This window comes from Musa acuminata, chromosome BXJ3-2 (assembly GCF_036884655.1).
Source record: "Musa acuminata AAA Group cultivar baxijiao chromosome BXJ3-2, Cavendish_Baxijiao_AAA, whole genome shotgun sequence".
Lineage (NCBI taxonomy): Eukaryota > Viridiplantae > Streptophyta > Magnoliopsida > Zingiberales > Musaceae > Musa > Musa acuminata.
In genome coordinates this window covers 24,022,935-24,042,652 of record NC_088350.1, presented here as the reverse complement: position 1 = coordinate 24,042,652, position 19,718 = coordinate 24,022,935, and the positions used below count along the sequence as shown (strand labels likewise).

The 19,718-nt window shown below is 41.4% G+C and overlaps 2 protein-coding genes across 2 annotated transcripts; both read left to right on the top strand.

The window, feature by feature from the left end:
• Window positions 1-2,906: 2,906 nt before the first annotated feature.
• LOC135632032 (plasma membrane ATPase 4-like) lies at window positions 2,907-9,343 on the top strand. Its single transcript, XM_065140318.1, has 16 exons — window positions 2,907-3,176; window positions 4,781-4,900; window positions 4,976-5,212; window positions 5,320-6,081; window positions 6,169-6,291; window positions 6,379-6,483; window positions 6,566-6,710; window positions 6,787-6,951; window positions 7,039-7,277; window positions 7,372-7,404; window positions 7,510-7,591; window positions 7,674-7,834; window positions 7,995-8,168; window positions 8,488-8,670; window positions 8,759-8,940; window positions 9,020-9,343. The coding sequence occupies exons 1-16, from the start codon at window positions 3,120-3,122 to the stop codon at window positions 9,114-9,116; spliced, it is 2,865 nt and encodes a 954-aa protein (XP_064996390.1). The 5' UTR covers window positions 2,907-3,119; the 3' UTR covers window positions 9,117-9,343.
• A 953-nt stretch (window positions 9,344-10,296) lies between these two features.
• On the top strand, window positions 10,297-19,429 carry LOC135631894 (plasma membrane ATPase-like). The gene is made up of 16 exons (XM_065139973.1): window positions 10,297-11,273; window positions 14,867-14,986; window positions 15,062-15,298; window positions 15,406-16,167; window positions 16,255-16,377; window positions 16,465-16,569; window positions 16,652-16,796; window positions 16,873-17,037; window positions 17,125-17,363; window positions 17,458-17,490; window positions 17,596-17,677; window positions 17,760-17,920; window positions 18,081-18,254; window positions 18,574-18,756; window positions 18,845-19,026; window positions 19,106-19,429. Exons 3-16 carry the CDS (start codon window positions 15,092-15,094, stop codon window positions 19,200-19,202), a joined length of 2,658 nt encoding a protein of 885 aa, XP_064996045.1. The 5' UTR covers window positions 10,297-11,273; window positions 14,867-14,986; window positions 15,062-15,091; the 3' UTR covers window positions 19,203-19,429.
• Window positions 19,430-19,718: the final 289 nt, after the last annotated feature.

The following is a 19,718-nucleotide window of genomic DNA, read 5'->3' as shown; positions in this document are numbered from 1 at the left end:
CAGGTTGGTATTCTGATTCAGCTTGTACTGCCATAGCATGCACCACTCATTTTGGTTGAGTGGAGTGTCTATGTCATCTAGTGCTTCTGATATTATTAAGATGCGTACTCTTTGGTATCTGACAAATCATGAAGATATCTTCTTTTAGGTTCAACGTCTCATATTCTGCACTTTATGTTTGTGCAATGAATAAATTACTCAGCCCATTTGGTCTGCACACAGAGAAAGAAAGAGAGTGAGAGAGAGAGCATGATGCTGCTTCATTTCTGTACGACCGAAGGCATCCTTTCAGCTAATGTAATCCAAGTGATGATACAGAAAGGCTTCATACCAAAAGATGATTGAGCTTGCATTGCATCATAAAGAAAAGGCACCATTCAATCATGTATCATAGTAGAACAAAACTTTGTTTATCTTAGAAAAAAGTTATAACCTACAACTACTACTATGTCCTTGATGAGAGAGTTCATCTACATGATCATGATTCTGCTTGTTTCAGGAAGAGGCATCCCTTCCTCTATTGTAAGTTCAAACCCTTGCCGGTTGGTGGCTTCTTCGCAGAGGACTTGCACCTTCTAATTTTCCTGTCACAGTTCCAACTCTGCCAAGGGTTTAAACAACACCCTTTGTTGCTTAAAGTGGGTGTTGCCTGACTCACACACCACTGAAGAGTAGGCAGCCTTTGCCTGCATGAACAGGCATGCTCATCACCTGCCCCAGGTCTTGTTCAACCTGCCATATGATGTACATGAGCTTAAAGCAGTGGAGCGGTGAAGAACCTTTGCGACACATTATGCCAGGATGAAGATGGAGTTATTCTAATCCTCTTTCTTGCTTTCAGCAGCCACATGAGTGATGCATCAGACCTTCGAGTGTCGACGATGCAGATTTCCTGCGATGGTGATAGCCGTGGAAGCATGGATCTCGCTTGCCTTTTGTCTCATGCTGCTTGCAAGTGATAACTACGGTCCAAGATGGAGAAGACGCATCCTCTCTCATGCTGCAGCAGTGAGAAGCCATGAACTGTGCGACCTATCTGCATCGAAGAGGATCTGTCACAAAACGTAGAAAGTGAATATCCCACGACCTTTCTCGGATTCACGCAGACGTTGACCACTGGATTGCCTAACTTTGACTTGCGACCAGGGTCAAAGCGCTTGTGCTGGCATCAAACAAAGGACACGAGTAAACTACGAATTATGCCTACCGCGACTGACCAGATCCCTACTCCGGGTTTCAGCGGCGCACATGGGACTTGACGGATTGAGAGCCGAACACCGTCGGTGAGTTTAAAGATCAAAGTTCTCCATTGTCCTTGAACGGCGTGTCATGCATCGAAGAGAAGAAAGAACGAGACCCTCATTCAATTGGCACGCGTCCCTATAAACATTTCAATAATGGTGGCTAATCCGATTAAACATTTCAAAACATTAATCGTATCAATATCATCATCATCATACCTCATTTCATGCACGTTGCCCATCAATGCATCGGTCACATTTGCAAGCTATTAATTATATGTATATATGCTAAGCAACATAATATAAAATATATTTTGACCTTGTCTTATATCCTGGTCTAATCTTCTCAAGATGCCCTTTGGCTCTTCTTATCTAATAACAAAAAGAAGATGACCTTTGGCTCATACATAGAATTTGGAAGAAGATGAGGATGGCCTTTCTTCAGTCTATAGTCGATTAGGACATTTGTGGACGCTGCCATCCTTTGGAAGGGCAATCTTTAAGACTACACATATAAAGCTTAGAGATAGATGCATACCAATTCAGTATCTTATATGGATCACATAATAATTGCCTCATTTCCGGTTTGGAATGTGTCCATATATATATATGGTATGATGTTCTCATCATCATCATCATCATCATCAATATCATCAGCACTATATTATGTAAATTTTTTTATTAAATACCTAAAATATGTAAATTTCACATATTTCAAAAAGGTATGATGGGCACATTTGTGGTCGGTAGATCACATTTGCTCATAAAAAGAAGAAACATTCAACATAATATATGCTAGCTACATTGCCCCCATTTCCTTATTTCCAACTATTGATATGTGATGTTGAAACTTGTATTTAAATGTGGTCTCAAGATGACTTTTTTTCCTATTAAATAAAAAGGGTGGGACCCGGCTCCATGTGTATCGGGTCAGATTCCAATAACATGGACACATGATCACATGGAAATCTTTAATTAGTGTTCCAAAATAACATTAATGACGGCAATAATAATAATAACAACAACATACATCGAGCATCGAGTTGATACTTAATGCGGGACGATCGGACGACGCCCGGCTCACCCTGACGAATCAACGGCTCTGATTCGGCGCGAGACGGCGGACCGCCCTCCCATGAACGTCTCAGACGTCTCCCTGTCGAGGAGACCGTCGCAATTATTGCATGATTTCTTACTCGCCGAACCGCCACTTCTATACTCGCACGCGACCGCGCCACCTCTCGAAGTCAAATACCAGCCTATAGGTCTGGCCCCCAACCGAAGACCAACGCGGCGGCACCACGTGGCCTCGCTTGCCCTCCGGCCCACCCGCCGCGTAGGGTCGGCCCGCTTTATTTCCTCTAATTAATTTTCCTTGTACCAAATCCCGTGAATGTGTTCGCTTTGCGTAATATGTATAGAATATCACAACCGTTGATTTTAGGTCAAGTTGATCTGAACGGTTGAGTTACGGTCGCAGAAAACAATCCGTGCGGGGAAGGAGGATGCGATTTTACCGATAGGTGGCGGTGCGCCCCTCGAGGAAGGGCGCCGCGGGTCACCGACAGGTCAGCAGGTAAAACAAGGCAAGCGGCGGGGCCCGCCAATTTTGGGGTCGGGAAGGAGTATAAAAGGCAGCGTCGGAGTTCGCTCCACTTCACCATAAGCGGAAGTTTCCCTTCTCTCTCTCCTCTGTCCGCTTCGCATCTCCTCTGTGAAGTTGAGGGAGGGAGTGAGCGAGAGGGAGAGATCGCTCGTGCGCGAGGGCTTTGGGTAATGGTGGCTTCTTCGACGTCGTAGGGTTTCTTCTCGTGGGGCGGTTGTTGTTGTAGCGTTTCTCCTCGTGGTCGGTGCGCGTACGTCGTGGTGGGAGGAGAGATGGCCGGGGACAAGGCGATCAGCTTGGAAGAGATCAAGAACGAGACCGTGGATCTGGTGAGCGACTCTTACTCCCCCTCTTCTCTCTCTCGGTGGTTCGCTCGGTAGCTTTCGGTGTCATTTTAGGTCGTATATGGGCTATTTACAGAGTTTTTTTATCTTTTTCTCTCTGTTTCTTTCCCTGTAACGATTAGATGATGTTTCCTTGCTTCTGATTACGAAGAAGGATTTCTTTCTCATTTCTGCAGATCTGTTGTTATCGTAAGGTTACTCTCCGTATTCGACCGTATTAATGAATTTGTTTGACTTAATATTCTATTTCAGATTCCGACAAACTCTCAACGATTTGTTTTATTTATTATCATCTTTGCATCGATTTTCCCCCCTTTTTTTATGTCTTTCCAAACATACGTCATTTGAGTTCATATAGTTTGAAATCTTGTATCCGCTCTTGTGTTCTTCCTTTGAGATTTCCAATTTCTTCTCCTCCTTCGATCAAGACACGAAAATACGGTAATATTTGTTAAGATTTCATGGTTTGATTTCACTTCTGGGACTCTTCTCTCACTCTTTGAATAAGTTAGTAAGATAAAAAGAGAACTTTCACTGTTACTCTGCTGCTCCTCGTTTGGAATCCGGAGATTTCAAGTACTCCAGTTCGTTCTAGACAGTCCGCTCGTCCGTCTCTCCGCTGACACCTTTGAACTCACATGTCAGTGCTAATTGCGGTTCCCAATTATATTCGGGCGAATTTTTAGAAAAAAAATCTAAATTTTTCGTAGAGTATCGTAATTTTAAATCCCTTTCAGATATTATTTTTTTGAATGATCATCCTATCCTTGGTATCGCCATTCACCTCGTTGGCCGCCACCCTTCGCCCCACCGATTGCCTTTCTGATCACGTACGACTTCGTGTACGGCTAGCTCTGTTGGTGGCCCCGTCCCCTCTCCTTTCTTATCGCCAGTGTTTCTGTGCACGAGGTGGCTCTGTCGATCGCTCCCCTCCTCATCAGGGCAGGTCTCATTGGCTGCCTGTGCCTTCGCACATAGGTTGTCTCGTCGGTCACTTTTCCCCGCGCACAGGGCCTTGTGTTTGGCGAGGGCTGCTCGGACTAGTGTGGGCGCCCACACCCGTGCCTGCGACCCGTCGTGGTGGCGATGTCGGTCCCGCGAATGTAGGGATAAAATAGTTTTTTTATGTGATTAATACAGAATTTTTTAAGTTAAAACGTTCAGTAAAAAAATTTCAAACTTGATTTTTTCCGAGGTTTCGCCCAATATCTTGGAAATAATCTCTTTTCTTGTTCTCGAGATATGATCTTACCCGACTCCCCGTTCGATCCTCGATCAACGTTATGTTCTTTGTTTCGTACGTCGAAAGCCACCGTCCCACAATTAAGACAGGATGGGCCATTATTTGAGATTATTCTTTTTTGGACGTCTGCAATGGACGATTCCGTGGAGTCGTTTACAGTTCCGTATCGGTCAGGTTTAGAGGGTCTGGAAAAGATAGGTAAATTAAGAGGCTTTCTGCTGTTGGATGACGCGATTTTGTCTTGAGAACTTTTGCCAAATAATTATTACGGAAAATTCACTTTTTTTTTTTGTTTTGGATCTTTTGTTTCGATTTTGGTCGATGACTTCTTTTCCTTCGATCTCAGGAACGGATTCCGGTCGACGAGGTTTTCGAGCAGCTGAAATGTACGAGGGAAGGTCTCTCGTCAGCGGAAGGAGCCAACCGGCTTCAAATCTTTGGCCCCAACAAACTCGAAGAGAAAAAGGTCGAAATTTTACTCTCTGCTATTGAGTTCATGTTCCTCGAACTGAGAGCTGAACGAGTTTTTTCTGATCTGCAGGAGAGCAAAATCCTCAAGTTTTTGGGCTTCATGTGGAATCCCCTTTCGTGGGTGATGGAGATGGCCGCTGTCATGGCCATCGCCTTGGCCAACGGTGGTGGGAAGCCCCCCGACTGGCAAGACTTCGTCGGGATCGTCGTGTTGCTCGTGATCAACTCCACCATCAGTTTCATCGAAGAGAACAACGCAGGCAATGCTGCGGCCGCCCTAATGGCTGGTCTCGCCCCGAAAACAAAGGTATGGACTGGTTTGAAAAGACGACCTTTTTACATATGATGTTAACGTAATGAGCTCTCTCTGGTTTTTCTTCTCGTTCATCCATCCTGTTGATTTGACGGCTGCAGGTGCTCAGAGATGGCCGCTGGAGTGAAGAGGACGCAGCCATTCTGGTTCCTGGTGACATTATCAGCATTAAACTCGGAGATATCGTCCCAGCTGATGCGCGCCTCCTCGACGGGGATCCTCTAAAGATCGACCAGTCTGCGTTGACCGGAGAGTCGCTCCCCGTCACTAAGAATCCGGGAGACGAGGTGTTCTCTGGGTCGACATGCAAACAGGGCGAGATCGAGGCTGTTGTCATTGCCACCGGTGTGCACACTTTCTTCGGAAAGGCAGCCCACCTCGTCGACAGTACAAACCAGGTTGGCCATTTCCAGAAGGTCCTCACGGCCATCGGTAACTTCTGCATCTGCTCCATCGCGGTGGGAATGATCGTCGAGATAATCGTCATGTACCCGATCCAGCATAGAAGATACAGGGATGGGATCGACAATCTCTTGGTTCTCTTGATCGGAGGTATACCGATCGCTATGCCCACCGTCCTGTCGGTGACCATGGCTATTGGGTCGCACAGGCTATCCGAGCAAGGTGCCATCACAAAGAGGATGACCGCAATAGAGGAGATGGCTGGCATGGACGTTCTCTGCAGTGACAAGACCGGCACACTGACGCTTAACAAACTGAGCGTTGACAAGAACCTCATTGAGGTCTTTGCGAAGGGTGTGGATAAGGAGTATGTGGTCTTGTTGGCAGCAAGAGCCTCGAGGACGGAGAATCAGGATGCTATCGATGCAGCCATGGTCGGGATGCTTGCAGACCCAAAGGAGGTCAGTCGATGGATGTGGTTGATGTGTCTACTGCTCACACTTTCTAGTTGACTATGCTGGTTTTGACCTCTACTGTCTAATGTACAGGCGAGGGCAGGTATAAGGGAAGTACATTTTCTCCCCTTCAACCCTGTCGACAAAAGAACTGCTCTTACCTATATTGATGCTAATGGCTCCTGGCATCGTGTGAGCAAAGGTGCTCCAGAGCAGGTAATTGGTTCTTGGTATCGTCTTATTAGCCTTTGCTTCTCAAAGTAATCTTATTGGTTCTATGATTAACTTCTCCAATCGGATTAGATCGTTACCCTCTGCAACTGCAAGGAAGATGTCAGGAAGAAGGTTCATGCTATTATTGACAAGTTTGCTGAACGTGGGTTGCGATCACTAGCTGTTGCAAGACAGGTTTACTTTTTCTTCCGGCTATTCAAAATGACATCGGAGTCGATTCCGCAAGACTCACAACAAATTTTTGCCTGTGCTGCAGGAAGTTCCAGAGAGGCACAAGGAGAGCCCAGGGGCGCCATGGCAATTCGTTGGACTGTTACCTCTATTTGATCCCCCAAGGCATGACAGTGCAGAAACAATTCGCAGAGCTCTCAACCTTGGTGTCAATGTGAAGATGATTACTGGTATCTACTTTTTCTTGATTATCATTATATCAACTTGTTTAGTATACTTCTCCTAACATAATTGTTCTATCCTCAGGTGATCAACTCGCTATAGCCAAGGAGACAGGTCGAAGGCTTGGAATGGGAACCAATATGTACCCTTCCTCTTCATTGCTTGGCCAAAATAAAGATGCATCAATTGCTGCACTTCCCGTAGATGAACTGATAGAGAAGGCAGATGGGTTTGCAGGAGTATTTCCGGGTAGGCTTGACCATTTCATTTTTACCGGAATGACAGTTGTGATTCTCGATCTCGGGCAACATATCAATCTTCTTTCATCCTGAACAGAACACAAGTATGAAATTGTGAAGAAGTTGCAGGAGCGGAAGCACATTTGTGGAATGACGGGGGATGGAGTTAATGATGCCCCTGCCTTGAAGAAAGCTGATATTGGAATTGCCGTTGCTGATGCCACAGATGCCGCCAGAGGTGCTTCTGACATTGTCCTGACCGAGCCTGGGCTTAGTGTGATCATCAGTGCTGTGCTCACCAGCCGAGCTATTTTCCAGAGGATGAAGAACTACACAGTCTGTACCGATCAATCAATGATATAGCACCTTTAATTCTCATCGTGGTTTTTACATCACTCTGACTTGGCTTTATGATCTTGTTCCCCTGCAGATTTATGCCGTCTCCATCACCATTCGTATTGTGGTAAGTATTTTACATTGCCACCATGGAGCATATAATTTTTCGTTTTCCTGATTCATTATGTCCTTCTCTTTATGTTTGGTTCTGATTAGCTCTAAATCCTTGCAGCTCGGTTTTATGCTTATTGCACTAATATGGAAATTTGACTTCTCACCTTTCATGGTTTTGATCATTGCCATTCTAAATGATGGTAAGTTTAGACGACAATCATAGCTTGTTTCATTCTCTTCTTGTTTCTAATCAGAATTTCTGTTGCCATTTTGGTATTACAGGTACAATCATGACAATCTCCAAGGACCGCGTGAAGCCATCTCCAATGCCAGATAGTTGGAAGCTGAAAGAGATATTTGCTACTGGCATTGTTTTTGGCAGTTATTTGGCGTTGATGACTGTTATTTTCTTCTGGGCCATGAAAGAAACTGACTTCTTCTCTGTAAGTAATCTTCTTCATCCTCGTCCCACTTGAGAATAAAATGATGAATAAAGTTTTATTATAGCTATGCAGAAGTATGCAATGTGAAATTTGCTTCTGATACAGCAGTCACTGGAAATAAATGGTAAGTATAACATGATCTTTTGGTATATCTTGGCAGGATAAGTTTAAGGTGAGATCGCTGAGGCATAGTGATGATGAGATGATGTCGGCTTTGTACCTCCAAGTCAGTATCGTTAGCCAGGCACTTATTTTCGTCACTCGATCACGCGGCTGGTGTTTTATTGAACGCCCTGGGCTTCTCTTAGTCACCGCTTTCATAATTGCTCAGCTTGTAAGTTTTTATTTTTTTCCATGCATCTTTTTTCAGAACATTAATCTCTTTTGATGCCTTTGTAAGAGGATTATATCTTACTGCGCAGCCTTTTTGTCACAAGATGTATCTTAAGATTCCTTAGTGTGAAATCATATTTTCTTTGATTGAGGAGCACCATGTGTAGTATAGCGATGAGGGGAAAAGTGCAGAATTTTCCACCTTGCATGAGAGGCCAAAGAAAGCTTTGATACTTGTGTGTGATGCAAATGCATCATATTCTAAATGTATTATTTTCTGGAACCAATTTTGATCATCCGTGTGTCTGAACTCCTTGCAGGTTGCAACTCTTTTAGCTGTCTATGCTAACTGGGGCTTTGCAAGGATCAAAGGAATCGGCTGGGGATGGGCTGGAGTTATCTGGCTTTACAGCATCGTTTTCTTCTTCCCTCTTGACTGGTTCAAGTTCGCTATCCGCTACGTTCTCAGTGGAAAAGCTTGGGATAACCTCCTCGAGAACAAGGTACTAAAATTTCTCGATTTGTATTTGAAGCTGCTGTTTAATCTATATTGTGTCCCTTCGTTGTTGCCAAACTTGTCCAAATTTGCAGACCGCCTTCACTACCAAGAAGGATTACGGTCGGGAAGAGAGGGAAGCTCAGTGGGCTATGGCACAGAGAACTCTGCATGGACTCCAACCCCCTGACACTGCCAACCTCTTCCCAGAGAAGAGCAGCTACCGAGAACTTTCAGAGATTGCTGAGCAAGCCAAACGGCGAGCTGAGATTGCAAGGTACGAGCATGTGCAGAGTAATAGAGTCGGAAAACCTCAGCATGATGCTGACGCCTCCCATGTTCATGGTCATTTGCAGGCTGCGTGAGCTGCACACTCTAAAGGGACACGTGGAATCGGTGTTCAAGCTCAAAGGGCTTGACATCGACAACATCCAGCAGCATTACACAGTATAAGAACCCTACCTGGAGAGCGTCGAATGATGCGAAACGTGCAGATGGAAGCAGGCGTTCTTAGCGTGCGTAGGTAGGAAGAGGAAGATCCTTCATTCATCGTGCAGTTGTTGTACTCGTTTTCGCTTTCGAACAATCTCCAACTGATGTAACCCATGGAAATGGCGTTGCTGTTTGTCAAGATGCAGATATAGATGCAATAATCCAAATCTGCTTCTCTTTTCTGCTTCTGTCACAATCAATCATATTGTTTTCAATTTTATGGAATGATTAAAATATTTTAGATTAATATACAACACGTAAATATAATTCAATTATTTGGGATTTGGTTTTATGGGATGTCGGATTAATAATGCTATTTTACTAGTGGCAGCCTATTGGGCCATGAAATGGACCAGACTGAGGGCTTCCGTGCGATCTCACATTTCTCCCAGTCAACCATAATTCATATAATTATATATATAATCATATATATATATATATGATTATATATATAATTATATGAATTATGATCTGTACCGTAGATTATGAACGATCTGAGACTTGTTAAATCCTACGACTGATATTAAATCTATCTGTTCGATCTAAACCCCAACGGAGGAATTGAATCTCCAAGCCCTTAGCACGAAGAGACGATCTCTGCTTCTACAGCCAGCGACTCTCTCCAAAGATACGATTGGCGACGGTTGGTGATCGACGCCCCAACACCTCCCCCTTACGCTCTCTCGATCTCTTCCCTCCTCCCTTTCCCGCTGTGCTTTCCCCACTTCCCTTCTATCATCTCCCTTTCCTAACAACTGACGCTACTCCTTTCACCGGCAGCACAACCCCTTTCTTCTTCTCCTTTTCCTGTCTTTCTCAGGCAGTCCCTCCCTCCCTCCCTTCCTCAGCCGCCACCGCTTCATAGCTTTACTATCTTGTACTTTGTATGGATTACGTTGCATTTCATCCTTTATTTATGTGCATATAGCGTTCGAGTGTTCTATGTTTGCTAACAACTTTGTATGGACTCTGTTTCCAATAGCTTGGTGGTGGATAGCTTGACCGTCAACAAGCAGATTCGGGTCAAGAACAGTAGCTGTAAGTTTAAAGCATTGATTCCTTTATGCTCCATCTCTTCTTCTTGCTTGTTTCATCTTAGATCAGATTGGTTGGACTTCAGAGTAGACATGTGTATGGGTGATAGAATGTTTATGACAAGTTACAATCTTGATGCAATTTAAACTTCTCTAACTGATGGGAGAACTGATATTGTTGTTCTAGAAAAAACTTCTATTAGATTTAATAATATGTTCATTAGATCTTAATGTCACTTTGAATGGCATGTGAGAGTATTGATACTACTTGTTTCGAGTGTCTTAGATGTTAATTATACTAGACCATGCTTGATGTTGACTGATGTTGCATTAGATGTTAATACAATATCATTACACTTGTCTTTCTCTCTGATATTTACTTCTCCATTGGTAATTCGGTGTTCTTGTAAACTGATTTTTATGTTGTGTTGTGACTCTTATGCCCCCTCACGCTGAATTGTTTGATGTCACTGCCATTGCTCCATAAATTTTGTGCACTTTTAATGCATGATACTATTTTCTATATTATTACCCTAGTAAGAAGTATTAGTCCTTGTTCTCAACATCAACAGAAATTAAGTTGGACTGAATTTTTGTTTTCTAGATCTTTAGCATCGAAAGATAAGTAATTAGTGCACTGTATATCTTCTTGTACACGTTAACACCTTGTATATGTTATGAGGTCTCATTCATCTTCTTCTGCAATTAACTGATTAATGCACTGTATATCTTTCTTTGTTCTATTTTTTTGTATCGTTTAATGGTTCTTGTTGAACATAGCCTGACATTTTTCTCAAACCACCCGCCATTTTATAGTTTAATGCACTGTATATCAATTAAATGTTATTATAATTAACATAGGATTGCTTGATCCTAAGGTCGAGTTGAAAAAGTATAAAAAAAATCCTAATTGTCTTACTCTTGCCTTTGCCATCAATGGAATACCTTGGAGAAGCAATCAATCCTGCTGTTACGAGATCTCATTCTCTTCATTTTGGAGAAAGCAATGAGCCATCTTGCTGTTGATGAGATTCCTGTAATGGCTTTGTTTCACAAGTTCTGAACAGTGGATTACAGATAAGAGGTAGGATCAAGATCCCTTTAACGGCTTTGTTTCATGAGTCAAGCGTGGATTACTGAGAAGAGGTAGGATCAAGTGAGCAAGTTTATTGAGAAGAATATGATGTCTTGCCTTTTTATTAATATGTTTTGTTCACTGGTTAATTATTTTCTTGGATCGTTATAATTCTCTGCATGTGGTTTCTTTCTTATTTAAAATCATGATTTAGGGTTGCTTCTGAAGCAAAATTGTCTATGAATCTCTTTGGTATTCCACTAGAAACTTCTATATATCAATGGACAGATACAAGCACACCTGAATGCAATCATATGGTTGATGCAAATTGATGTTTTCTTTTTTCTTCAAATTATTGTTACTATATTTAAGGAGTTTTAATTGTCGCATGAAGTTTGGATCAAATGGCTGGAATTTGATGATGCTTCTCCTGTTAAACACTTGTTTTATTTGTGTAAAGCCATGATCGTCCATTGCTCTTTGTTGGAGAGCTTTCAGAGCCTAGAATCTGGACAACCTATTGGAACAAGAGTACATTGTTACTAACTTATGTTGGCATGCATTGGATGTTTCTCAAATTGCTTTTGTAAGATGGTATCAAAAATTTATGAGGGCATGCTGATATATGTAGAATTTCTATGACTTCTTCCTGAAATTTTCTACCAATCCATACAGTTAATAGTAAAATAGGTTGCTTTAACTTCAGTTTCAATTTAATACTATTGCTAAGATATTTTTCTTTTTTTATATTTACATTATTCATCTTAGTGTGCATGAAGATCTATTATTATTTTTTTATAATTTGTTTCTTACTATTCATATTTTATATGCATGAAAAATTTGTATCATGCAATGGGACACGCTTCATGATCCAAAAGTTATGAACTATTGAAGATGAAGAGGTAAGATTCTTTTTTGTATTAACACACTAAAAAGGAAGAACAAACACATTGGTAGAGAACAATCCAAGAAAATAATGGGCTGGTCACCGGAATTGGTGTTTCTTCAATGCATCTTGTGCCTAACCATTCACTATAAATGGTCATTATTGTTTGTGGACTCTCATACAAGAACTTTTTGTTAAGTTGTAGATCACACGCAAGATTTGCTACTTCTTAATTGCTCATGTTTTATCTGTAATCATTTATTAAATATTTTATTTAATAATAATGTAACCGTTTTCATTAAGTTCATCATTCATTATAATCAATTTTTTCATTTATTATGGTTTAAATATTTTTATTTTTCATTCTAAACAAATTATTATTATTAAATATTTTATTTAATATCATTAAAATTTTCATTATGATCCAAACATTACATATTTGAATTAATTATTGAATGTTATGAGTTGATGATAATAAATGTTCTTGATGTGAGAACATCTATATAAACGAGAGTTTTGACCCTTGGGCTCAACATCTCTTTTAAGTTTAAAGGATTTCCTACACCATCTAAAGCGAGAGTTCTAAGTCAAGAAGTGTCAAAATTCAAGAAGAAACCGTTGTTGGAATTTTTGATAACAATGGCAGGAGGCACACAATTTTGTTTCCGCATTAGTTTTTTCTTGTGTTTCTATTATAATGGTTTAGAAACACATTTTGATATCAAAATTTTTAATGGTTGGTATCAGAGCCAATTGACCTTTGCTTTGATACGAAAGAGTTTTCAATTTTATACCATGAATATGATTTGATTTTGGTTTCTTTTTGAAACTTCTTGATATATTTAATGTTGAAAATATTGATGATATAATATTTTAATATTTGGAGTCGATAAAATGCTCACATTATATATGCATATTTGGTTATATTAATTTATGCTTATAAGTCAATTTTATATGTTCAAAATGTCTAGTGATCCATATAATCTTAATTAATTAAGAATTAGTCATAGCATCCTTAATTAATTAAAATTATATAAAAAGTTAAAATAAGGATCACATAAGTAAGTAGACTTATTATATTCAATATAATAATTATTATCCCATAGAATCTTTTATTATATTCATATAATTAATCAGGATAAAATATTATATTATTTTCATAATTTACCCACGGGAATTATGAATTGGAATATAATTTGATAGTTTTATCATAAAGATTATTTGAATATATTTGAATTAAAATTTTAGCTCACATACAATTTTTATATCATGAGATTCATATTTTTGGCATGTTTCACATTGGTAAAACATGCAATTTAAACTATTAAGCCTTAAATTTTGACATAAACATGTTTGATTTTATACAGTTTCTCAAACTGTTAATTTCTCTGATATTCGATGTGATATTCCCGAATTTAGTGGTGATAACTAAAAGATATTGAAGGAGAGGATTCTTCTCCATTTACGGTGGATGGATATTGATTATGCTATTAGGAAAAACGAACCACCTACAGTCATTAATATCAGTACTCCAACTGAGGTCGCATTATATGAGCGATGTGAGCGATCTAATCGGCTCAGCGTAATGTTTATTAAAACTAAAGACAACTGTTGGCATATGTGGTTATATTGACCAACATGAGAAGGTTTGAGACTTGCAACGAGCTATCGATGAACAATTCGTCATTTCGGAAAAGGCACTAGCTAGTACCCTAATAATGAAATTCTTATCCCTTAGACTCACCAACATAAAGGGTGTGCATGAGCATATGATGCAAATGTGAGATATTGAGGCTCAACTTAAGAAGCTTGAGGTTAATATGTTAGAATCTTTCCTGGTGCACTATATTATGAACATCCTTCCATCTCAATACGGGTCTTTTAAGATTTTATACAACACACATAAGGACAAATAGTCAATCAATGAATTAATGACCATATGTGTTCAAGAAGAAGAGAGGTTAGTGATGGAACTAGGTGAGAGTACATTGGTGGTAACCATTCACGGGAAGAATAAAATCGACAAAAATCAAGCTAATCAGAAAGCTCATTAGTAATGAAAATATAAAATACCACCCCAAGCTAATATTAAGAAAGAAGCAAAGTATTTCTTTTGTAAAAAAAGTGACATATGAAGAAGGAATGCATAAAAGTCCAACAATGACTTGAAAATAAAGGTAAACCAATCTCGTTTATGTGTTATTAATCTAATATGATTAATATTATATTAACACCCGATGGATTGACTCTAGATCAATAATCCATATTGTAAACCCGATGGATTAATGTTATATTAAAAATTTTTAAACTTTGATTTTTTTCGAGAATTCGCCCAATATCTTGGAAATAATCTCTTTTCTTGTTCTCGAGATATGATCTTACCCGACTCCCCATTCGATCCTCGATCAACGTTATGTTCTTTGTTTCGTACGTAGAAAGCCATCGTCTCACAATTAAGACAGGATGGGCCATTATTTGAGATTATTCTTTTTTGGACGTCTGCAATGGATGATTCCGTGGAGTTGTTTACAGTTCCGTATCGGTCAGGTTTAGAGGGTCTGGAAAAGATAGGTAAATTAAGAGGCTTTCTGCTGTTGGACGACGCAATTTTGTCTTGAGAACTTTTGCCAAAAAATTATTGCGGAAAATTCACTTTTTTATGTTTTGGATCTTTTGTTTCGATTTTGGTCGATGACTTCTTTTCCTTCGATCTCAGGAACGGATTCCGGTCGACGAGGTTTTCGAGCAGCTGAAATGTACGAGGGAAGGTCTCTCGTCAGCGGAAGGAGCCAACCGGCTTCAAATCTTTGGCCCCAACAAACTCGAAGAGAAAAAGGTCGAAATTTTACTCTCTGCTATTGAGTTCATGTTCCTCGAACTGAGAGCTGAACGAGTTTTTTCTGATCTGCAGGAGAGCAAAATCCTCAAGTTTTTGGGCTTCATGTGGAATCCCCTTTCGTGGGTGATGGAGATGGCCGCTGTCATGGCCATCGCCTTGGCCAACGGTGGTGGGAAGCCCCCCGACTGGCAAGACTTCGTCGGGATCGTCGTGTTGCTCGTGATCAACTCCACCATCAGTTTCATCGAAGAGAACAACGCAGGCAATGCTGCGGCCGCCCTAATGGCTGGTCTTGCCCCGAAAACAAAGGTATGGACTGGTTTGAAAAGACGACCTTTTTACATATGATGTTAACGTAATGAGCTCTCTCTGGTTTTTCTTCTCGTTCATCCATCCTGTTGATTTGACGGCTGCAGGTGCTCAGAGATGGCCGCTGGAGTGAAGAGGACGCAGCCATTCTGGTTCCTGGTGACATTATCAGCATTAAACTCGGAGATATCGTCCCAGCTGATGCGCGCCTCCTCGACGGGGATCCTCTAAAGATCGACCAGTCTGCGTTGACCGGAGAGTCGCTCCCCGTCACTAAGAATCCGGGAGACGAGGTGTTCTCTGGGTCGACATGCAAACAGGGCGAGATCGAGGCTGTTGTCATTGCCACCGGTGTGCACACTTTCTTCGGAAAGGCAGCCCACCTCGTCGACAGTACAAACCAGGTTGGCCATTTCCAGAAGGTCCTCACGGCCATCGGTAACTTCTGCATCTGCTCCATCGCGGTGGGAATGATCGTCGAGATAATCGTCATGTACCCGATCCAGCATAGAAGATACAGGGATGGGATCGACAATCTCTTGGTTCTCTTGATCGGAGGTATACCGATCGCTATGCCCACCGTCCTGTCGGTGACCATGGCTATTGGGTCGCACAGGCTATCCGAGCAAGGTGCCATCACAAAGAGGATGACCGCAATAGAGGAGATGGCTGGCATGGACGTTCTCTGCAGTGACAAGACCGGCACACTGACGCTTAACAAACTGAGCGTTGACAAGAACCTCATTGAGGTCTTTGCGAAGGGTGTGGATAAGGAGTATGTGGTCTTGTTGGCAGCAAGAGCCTCGAGGACGGAGAATCAGGATGCTATCGATGCAGCCATGGTCGGGATGCTTGCAGACCCAAAGGAGGTCAGTCGATGGATGTGGTTGATGTGTCTACTGCTCACACTTTCTAGTTGACTATGCTGGTTTTGACCTCTACTGTCTAATGTACAGGCGAGGGCAGGTATAAGGGAAGTACATTTTCTCCCCTTCAACCCTGTCGACAAAAGAACTGCTCTTACCTATATTGATGCTAATGGCTCCTGGCATCGTGTGAGCAAAGGTGCTCCAGAGCAGGTAATTGGTTCTTGGTATCGTCTTATTAGCCTTTGCTTCTCAAAGTAATCTTATTGGTTCTATGATTAACTTCTCCAATCGGATTAGATCGTTACCCTCTGCAACTGCAAGGAAGATGTCAGGAAGAAGGTTCATGCTATTATTGACAAGTTTGCTGAACGTGGGTTGCGATCACTAGCTGTTGCAAGACAGGTTTACTTTTTCTTCCGGCTATTCAAAATGACATCGGAGTCGATTCCGCAAGACTCACAACAAATTTTTGCCTGTGCTGCAGGAAGTTCCAGAGAGGCACAAGGAGAGCCCAGGGGCGCCATGGCAATTCGTTGGACTGTTACCTCTATTTGATCCCCCAAGGCATGACAGTGCAGAAACAATTCGCAGAGCTCTCAACCTTGGTGTCAATGTGAAGATGATTACTGGTATCTACTTTTTCTTGATTATCATTATATCAACTTGTTTAGTATACTTCTCCTAACATAATTGTTCTATCCTCAGGTGATCAACTCGCTATAGCCAAGGAGACAGGTCGAAGGCTTGGAATGGGAACCAATATGTACCCTTCCTCTTCATTGCTTGGCCAAAATAAAGATGCATCAATTGCTGCACTTCCCGTAGATGAACTGATAGAGAAGGCAGATGGGTTTGCAGGAGTATTTCCGGGTAGGCTTGACCATTTCATTTTTACCGGAATGACAGTTGTGATTCTCGATCTCGGGCAACATATCAATCTTCTTTCATCCTGAACAGAACACAAGTATGAAATTGTGAAGAAGTTGCAGGAGCGGAAGCACATTTGTGGAATGACGGGGGATGGAGTTAATGATGCCCCTGCCTTGAAGAAAGCTGATATTGGAATTGCCGTTGCTGATGCCACAGATGCCGCCAGAGGTGCTTCTGACATTGTCCTGACCGAGCCTGGGCTTAGTGTGATCATCAGTGCTGTGCTCACCAGCCGAGCTATTTTCCAGAGGATGAAGAACTACACAGTCTGTACCGATCAATCAATGATATAGCACCTTTAATTCTCATCGTGGTTTTTACATCACTCTGACTTGGCTTTATGATCTTGTTCCCCTGCAGATTTATGCCGTCTCCATCACCATTCGTATTGTGGTAAGTATTTTACATTGCCACCATGGAGCATATAATTTTTCGTTTTCCTGATTCATTATGTCCTTCTCTTTATGTTTGGTTCTGATTAGCTCTAAATCCTTGCAGCTCGGTTTTATGCTTATTGCACTAATATGGAAATTTGACTTCTCACCTTTCATGGTTTTGATCATTGCCATTCTAAATGATGGTAAGTTTAGACGACAATCATAGCTTGTTTCATTCTCTTCTTGTTTCTAATCAGAATTTCTGTTGCCATTTTGGTATTACAGGTACAATCATGACAATCTCCAAGGACCGCGTGAAGCCATCTCCAATGCCAGATAGTTGGAAGCTGAAAGAGATATTTGCTACTGGCATTGTTTTTGGCAGTTATTTGGCGTTGATGACTGTTATTTTCTTCTGGGCCATGAAAGAAACTGACTTCTTCTCTGTAAGTAATCTTCTTCATCCTCGTCCCACTTGAGAATAAAATGATGAATAAAGTTTTATTATAGCTATGCAGAAGTATGCAATGTGAAATTTGCTTCTGATACAGCAGTCACTGGAAATAAATGGTAAGTATAACATGATCTTTTGGTATATCTTGGCAGGATAAGTTTAAGGTGAGATCGCTGAGGCATAGTGATGATGAGATGATGTCGGCTTTGTACCTCCAAGTCAGTATCGTTAGCCAGGCACTTATTTTCGTCACTCGATCACGCGGCTGGTGTTTTATTGAACGCCCTGGGCTTCTCTTAGTCACCGCTTTCATAATTGCTCAGCTTGTAAGTTTTTATTTTTTTCCATGCATCTTTTTTCAGAACATTAATCTCTTTTGATGCCTTTGTAAGAGGATTATATCTTACTGCGCAGCCTTTTTGTCACAAGATGTATCTTAAGATTCCTTAGTGTGAAATCATATTTTCTTTGATTGAGGAGCACCATGTGTAGTATAGCGATGAGGGGAAAAGTGCAGAATTTTCCACCTTGCATGAGAGGCCAAAGAAAGCTTTGATACTTGTGTGTGATGCAAATGCATCATATTCTAAATGTATTATTTTCTGGAACCAATTTTGATCATCCGTGTGTCTGAACTCCTTGCAGGTTGCAACTCTTTTAGCTGTCTATGCTAACTGGGGCTTTGCAAGGATCAAAGGAATCGGCTGGGGATGGGCTGGAGTTATCTGGCTTTACAGCATCGTTTTCTTCTTCCCTCTTGACTGGTTCAAGTTCGCTATCCGCTACGTTCTCAGTGGAAAAGCTTGGGATAACCTCCTCGAGAACAAGGTACTAAAATTTCTCGATTTGTATTTGAAGCTGCTGTTTAATCTATATTGTGTCCCTTCGTTGTTGCCAAACTTGTCCAAATTTGCAGACCGCCTTCACTACCAAGAAGGATTACGGTCGGGAAGAGAGGGAAGCTCAGTGGGCTATGGCACAGAGAACTCTGCATGGACTCCAACCCCCTGACACTGCCAACCTCTTCCCAGAGAAGAGCAGCTACCGAGAACTTTCAGAGATTGCTGAGCAAGCCAAACGGCGAGCTGAGATTGCAAGGTACGAGCATGTGCAGAGTAATAGAGTCGGAAAACCTCAGCATGATGCTGACGCCTCCCATGTTCATGGTCATTTGCAGGCTGCGTGAGCTGCACACTCTAAAGGGACACGTGGAATCGGTGTTCAAGCTCAAAGGGCTTGACATCGACAACATCCAGCAGCATTACACAGTATAAGAACCCTACCTGGAGAGCGTCGAATGATGCGAAACGTGCAGATGGAAGCAGGCGTTCTTAGCGTGCGTAGGTAGGAAGAGGAAGATCCTTCATTCATCGTGCAGTTGTTGTACTCGTTTTCGCTTTCGAACAATCTCCAACTGATGTAACCCATGGAAATGGCGTTGCTGTTTGTCAAGATGCAGATATAGATGCAATAATCCAAATCTGCTTCTCTTTTCTGCTTCTGTCACAATCAATCATATTGTTTTCAATTTTATGGAATGATTAAAATATTTTAGATTAATATACAACACGTAAATATAATTCAATTATTTGGGATTTGGTTTTATGGGATGTCGGATTAATAATGCTATTTTACTAGTGGCAGCCTATTGGGCCATGAAATGGACCAGACTGAGGGCTTCCGTGCGATCTCACATTTCTCCCAGTCAACCATAATTCATATAATTATATATATAATCATATATATATATATATGATTATATATATAATTATATGAATTATGATCTGTAC

What these genes read in the sequence shown, in the direction of transcription:
- LOC135632032 (XM_065140318.1), top strand. Translation starts at nt 3,120, where the DNA reads ATGGCCGGGGACAAGGCGATCAGCTTGGAAGAGATCAAGAACGAGACC. An exon ending in AGAACGAGACCGTGGATCTG is followed by an intron (nt 3,177 to 4,780) that starts GTGAGCGACTCT and finishes CTTCGATCTCAG; the next exon opens with GAACGGATTCCGGTCGACGA. An exon ending in CACTAGCTGTTGCAAGACAG is followed by an intron (nt 6,484 to 6,565) that starts GTTTACTTTTTC and finishes CCTGTGCTGCAG; the next exon opens with GAAGTTCCAGAGAGGCACAA.
- LOC135631894 (XM_065139973.1), top strand. Translation starts at nt 15,092, where the DNA reads ATGTGGAATCCCCTTTCGTGGGTGATGGAGATGGCCGCTGTCATGGCC. An exon ending in CACTAGCTGTTGCAAGACAG is followed by an intron (nt 16,570 to 16,651) that starts GTTTACTTTTTC and finishes CCTGTGCTGCAG; the next exon opens with GAAGTTCCAGAGAGGCACAA. An exon ending in AAGAAACTGACTTCTTCTCT is followed by an intron (nt 17,921 to 18,080) that starts GTAAGTAATCTT and finishes ATATCTTGGCAG; the next exon opens with GATAAGTTTAAGGTGAGATC.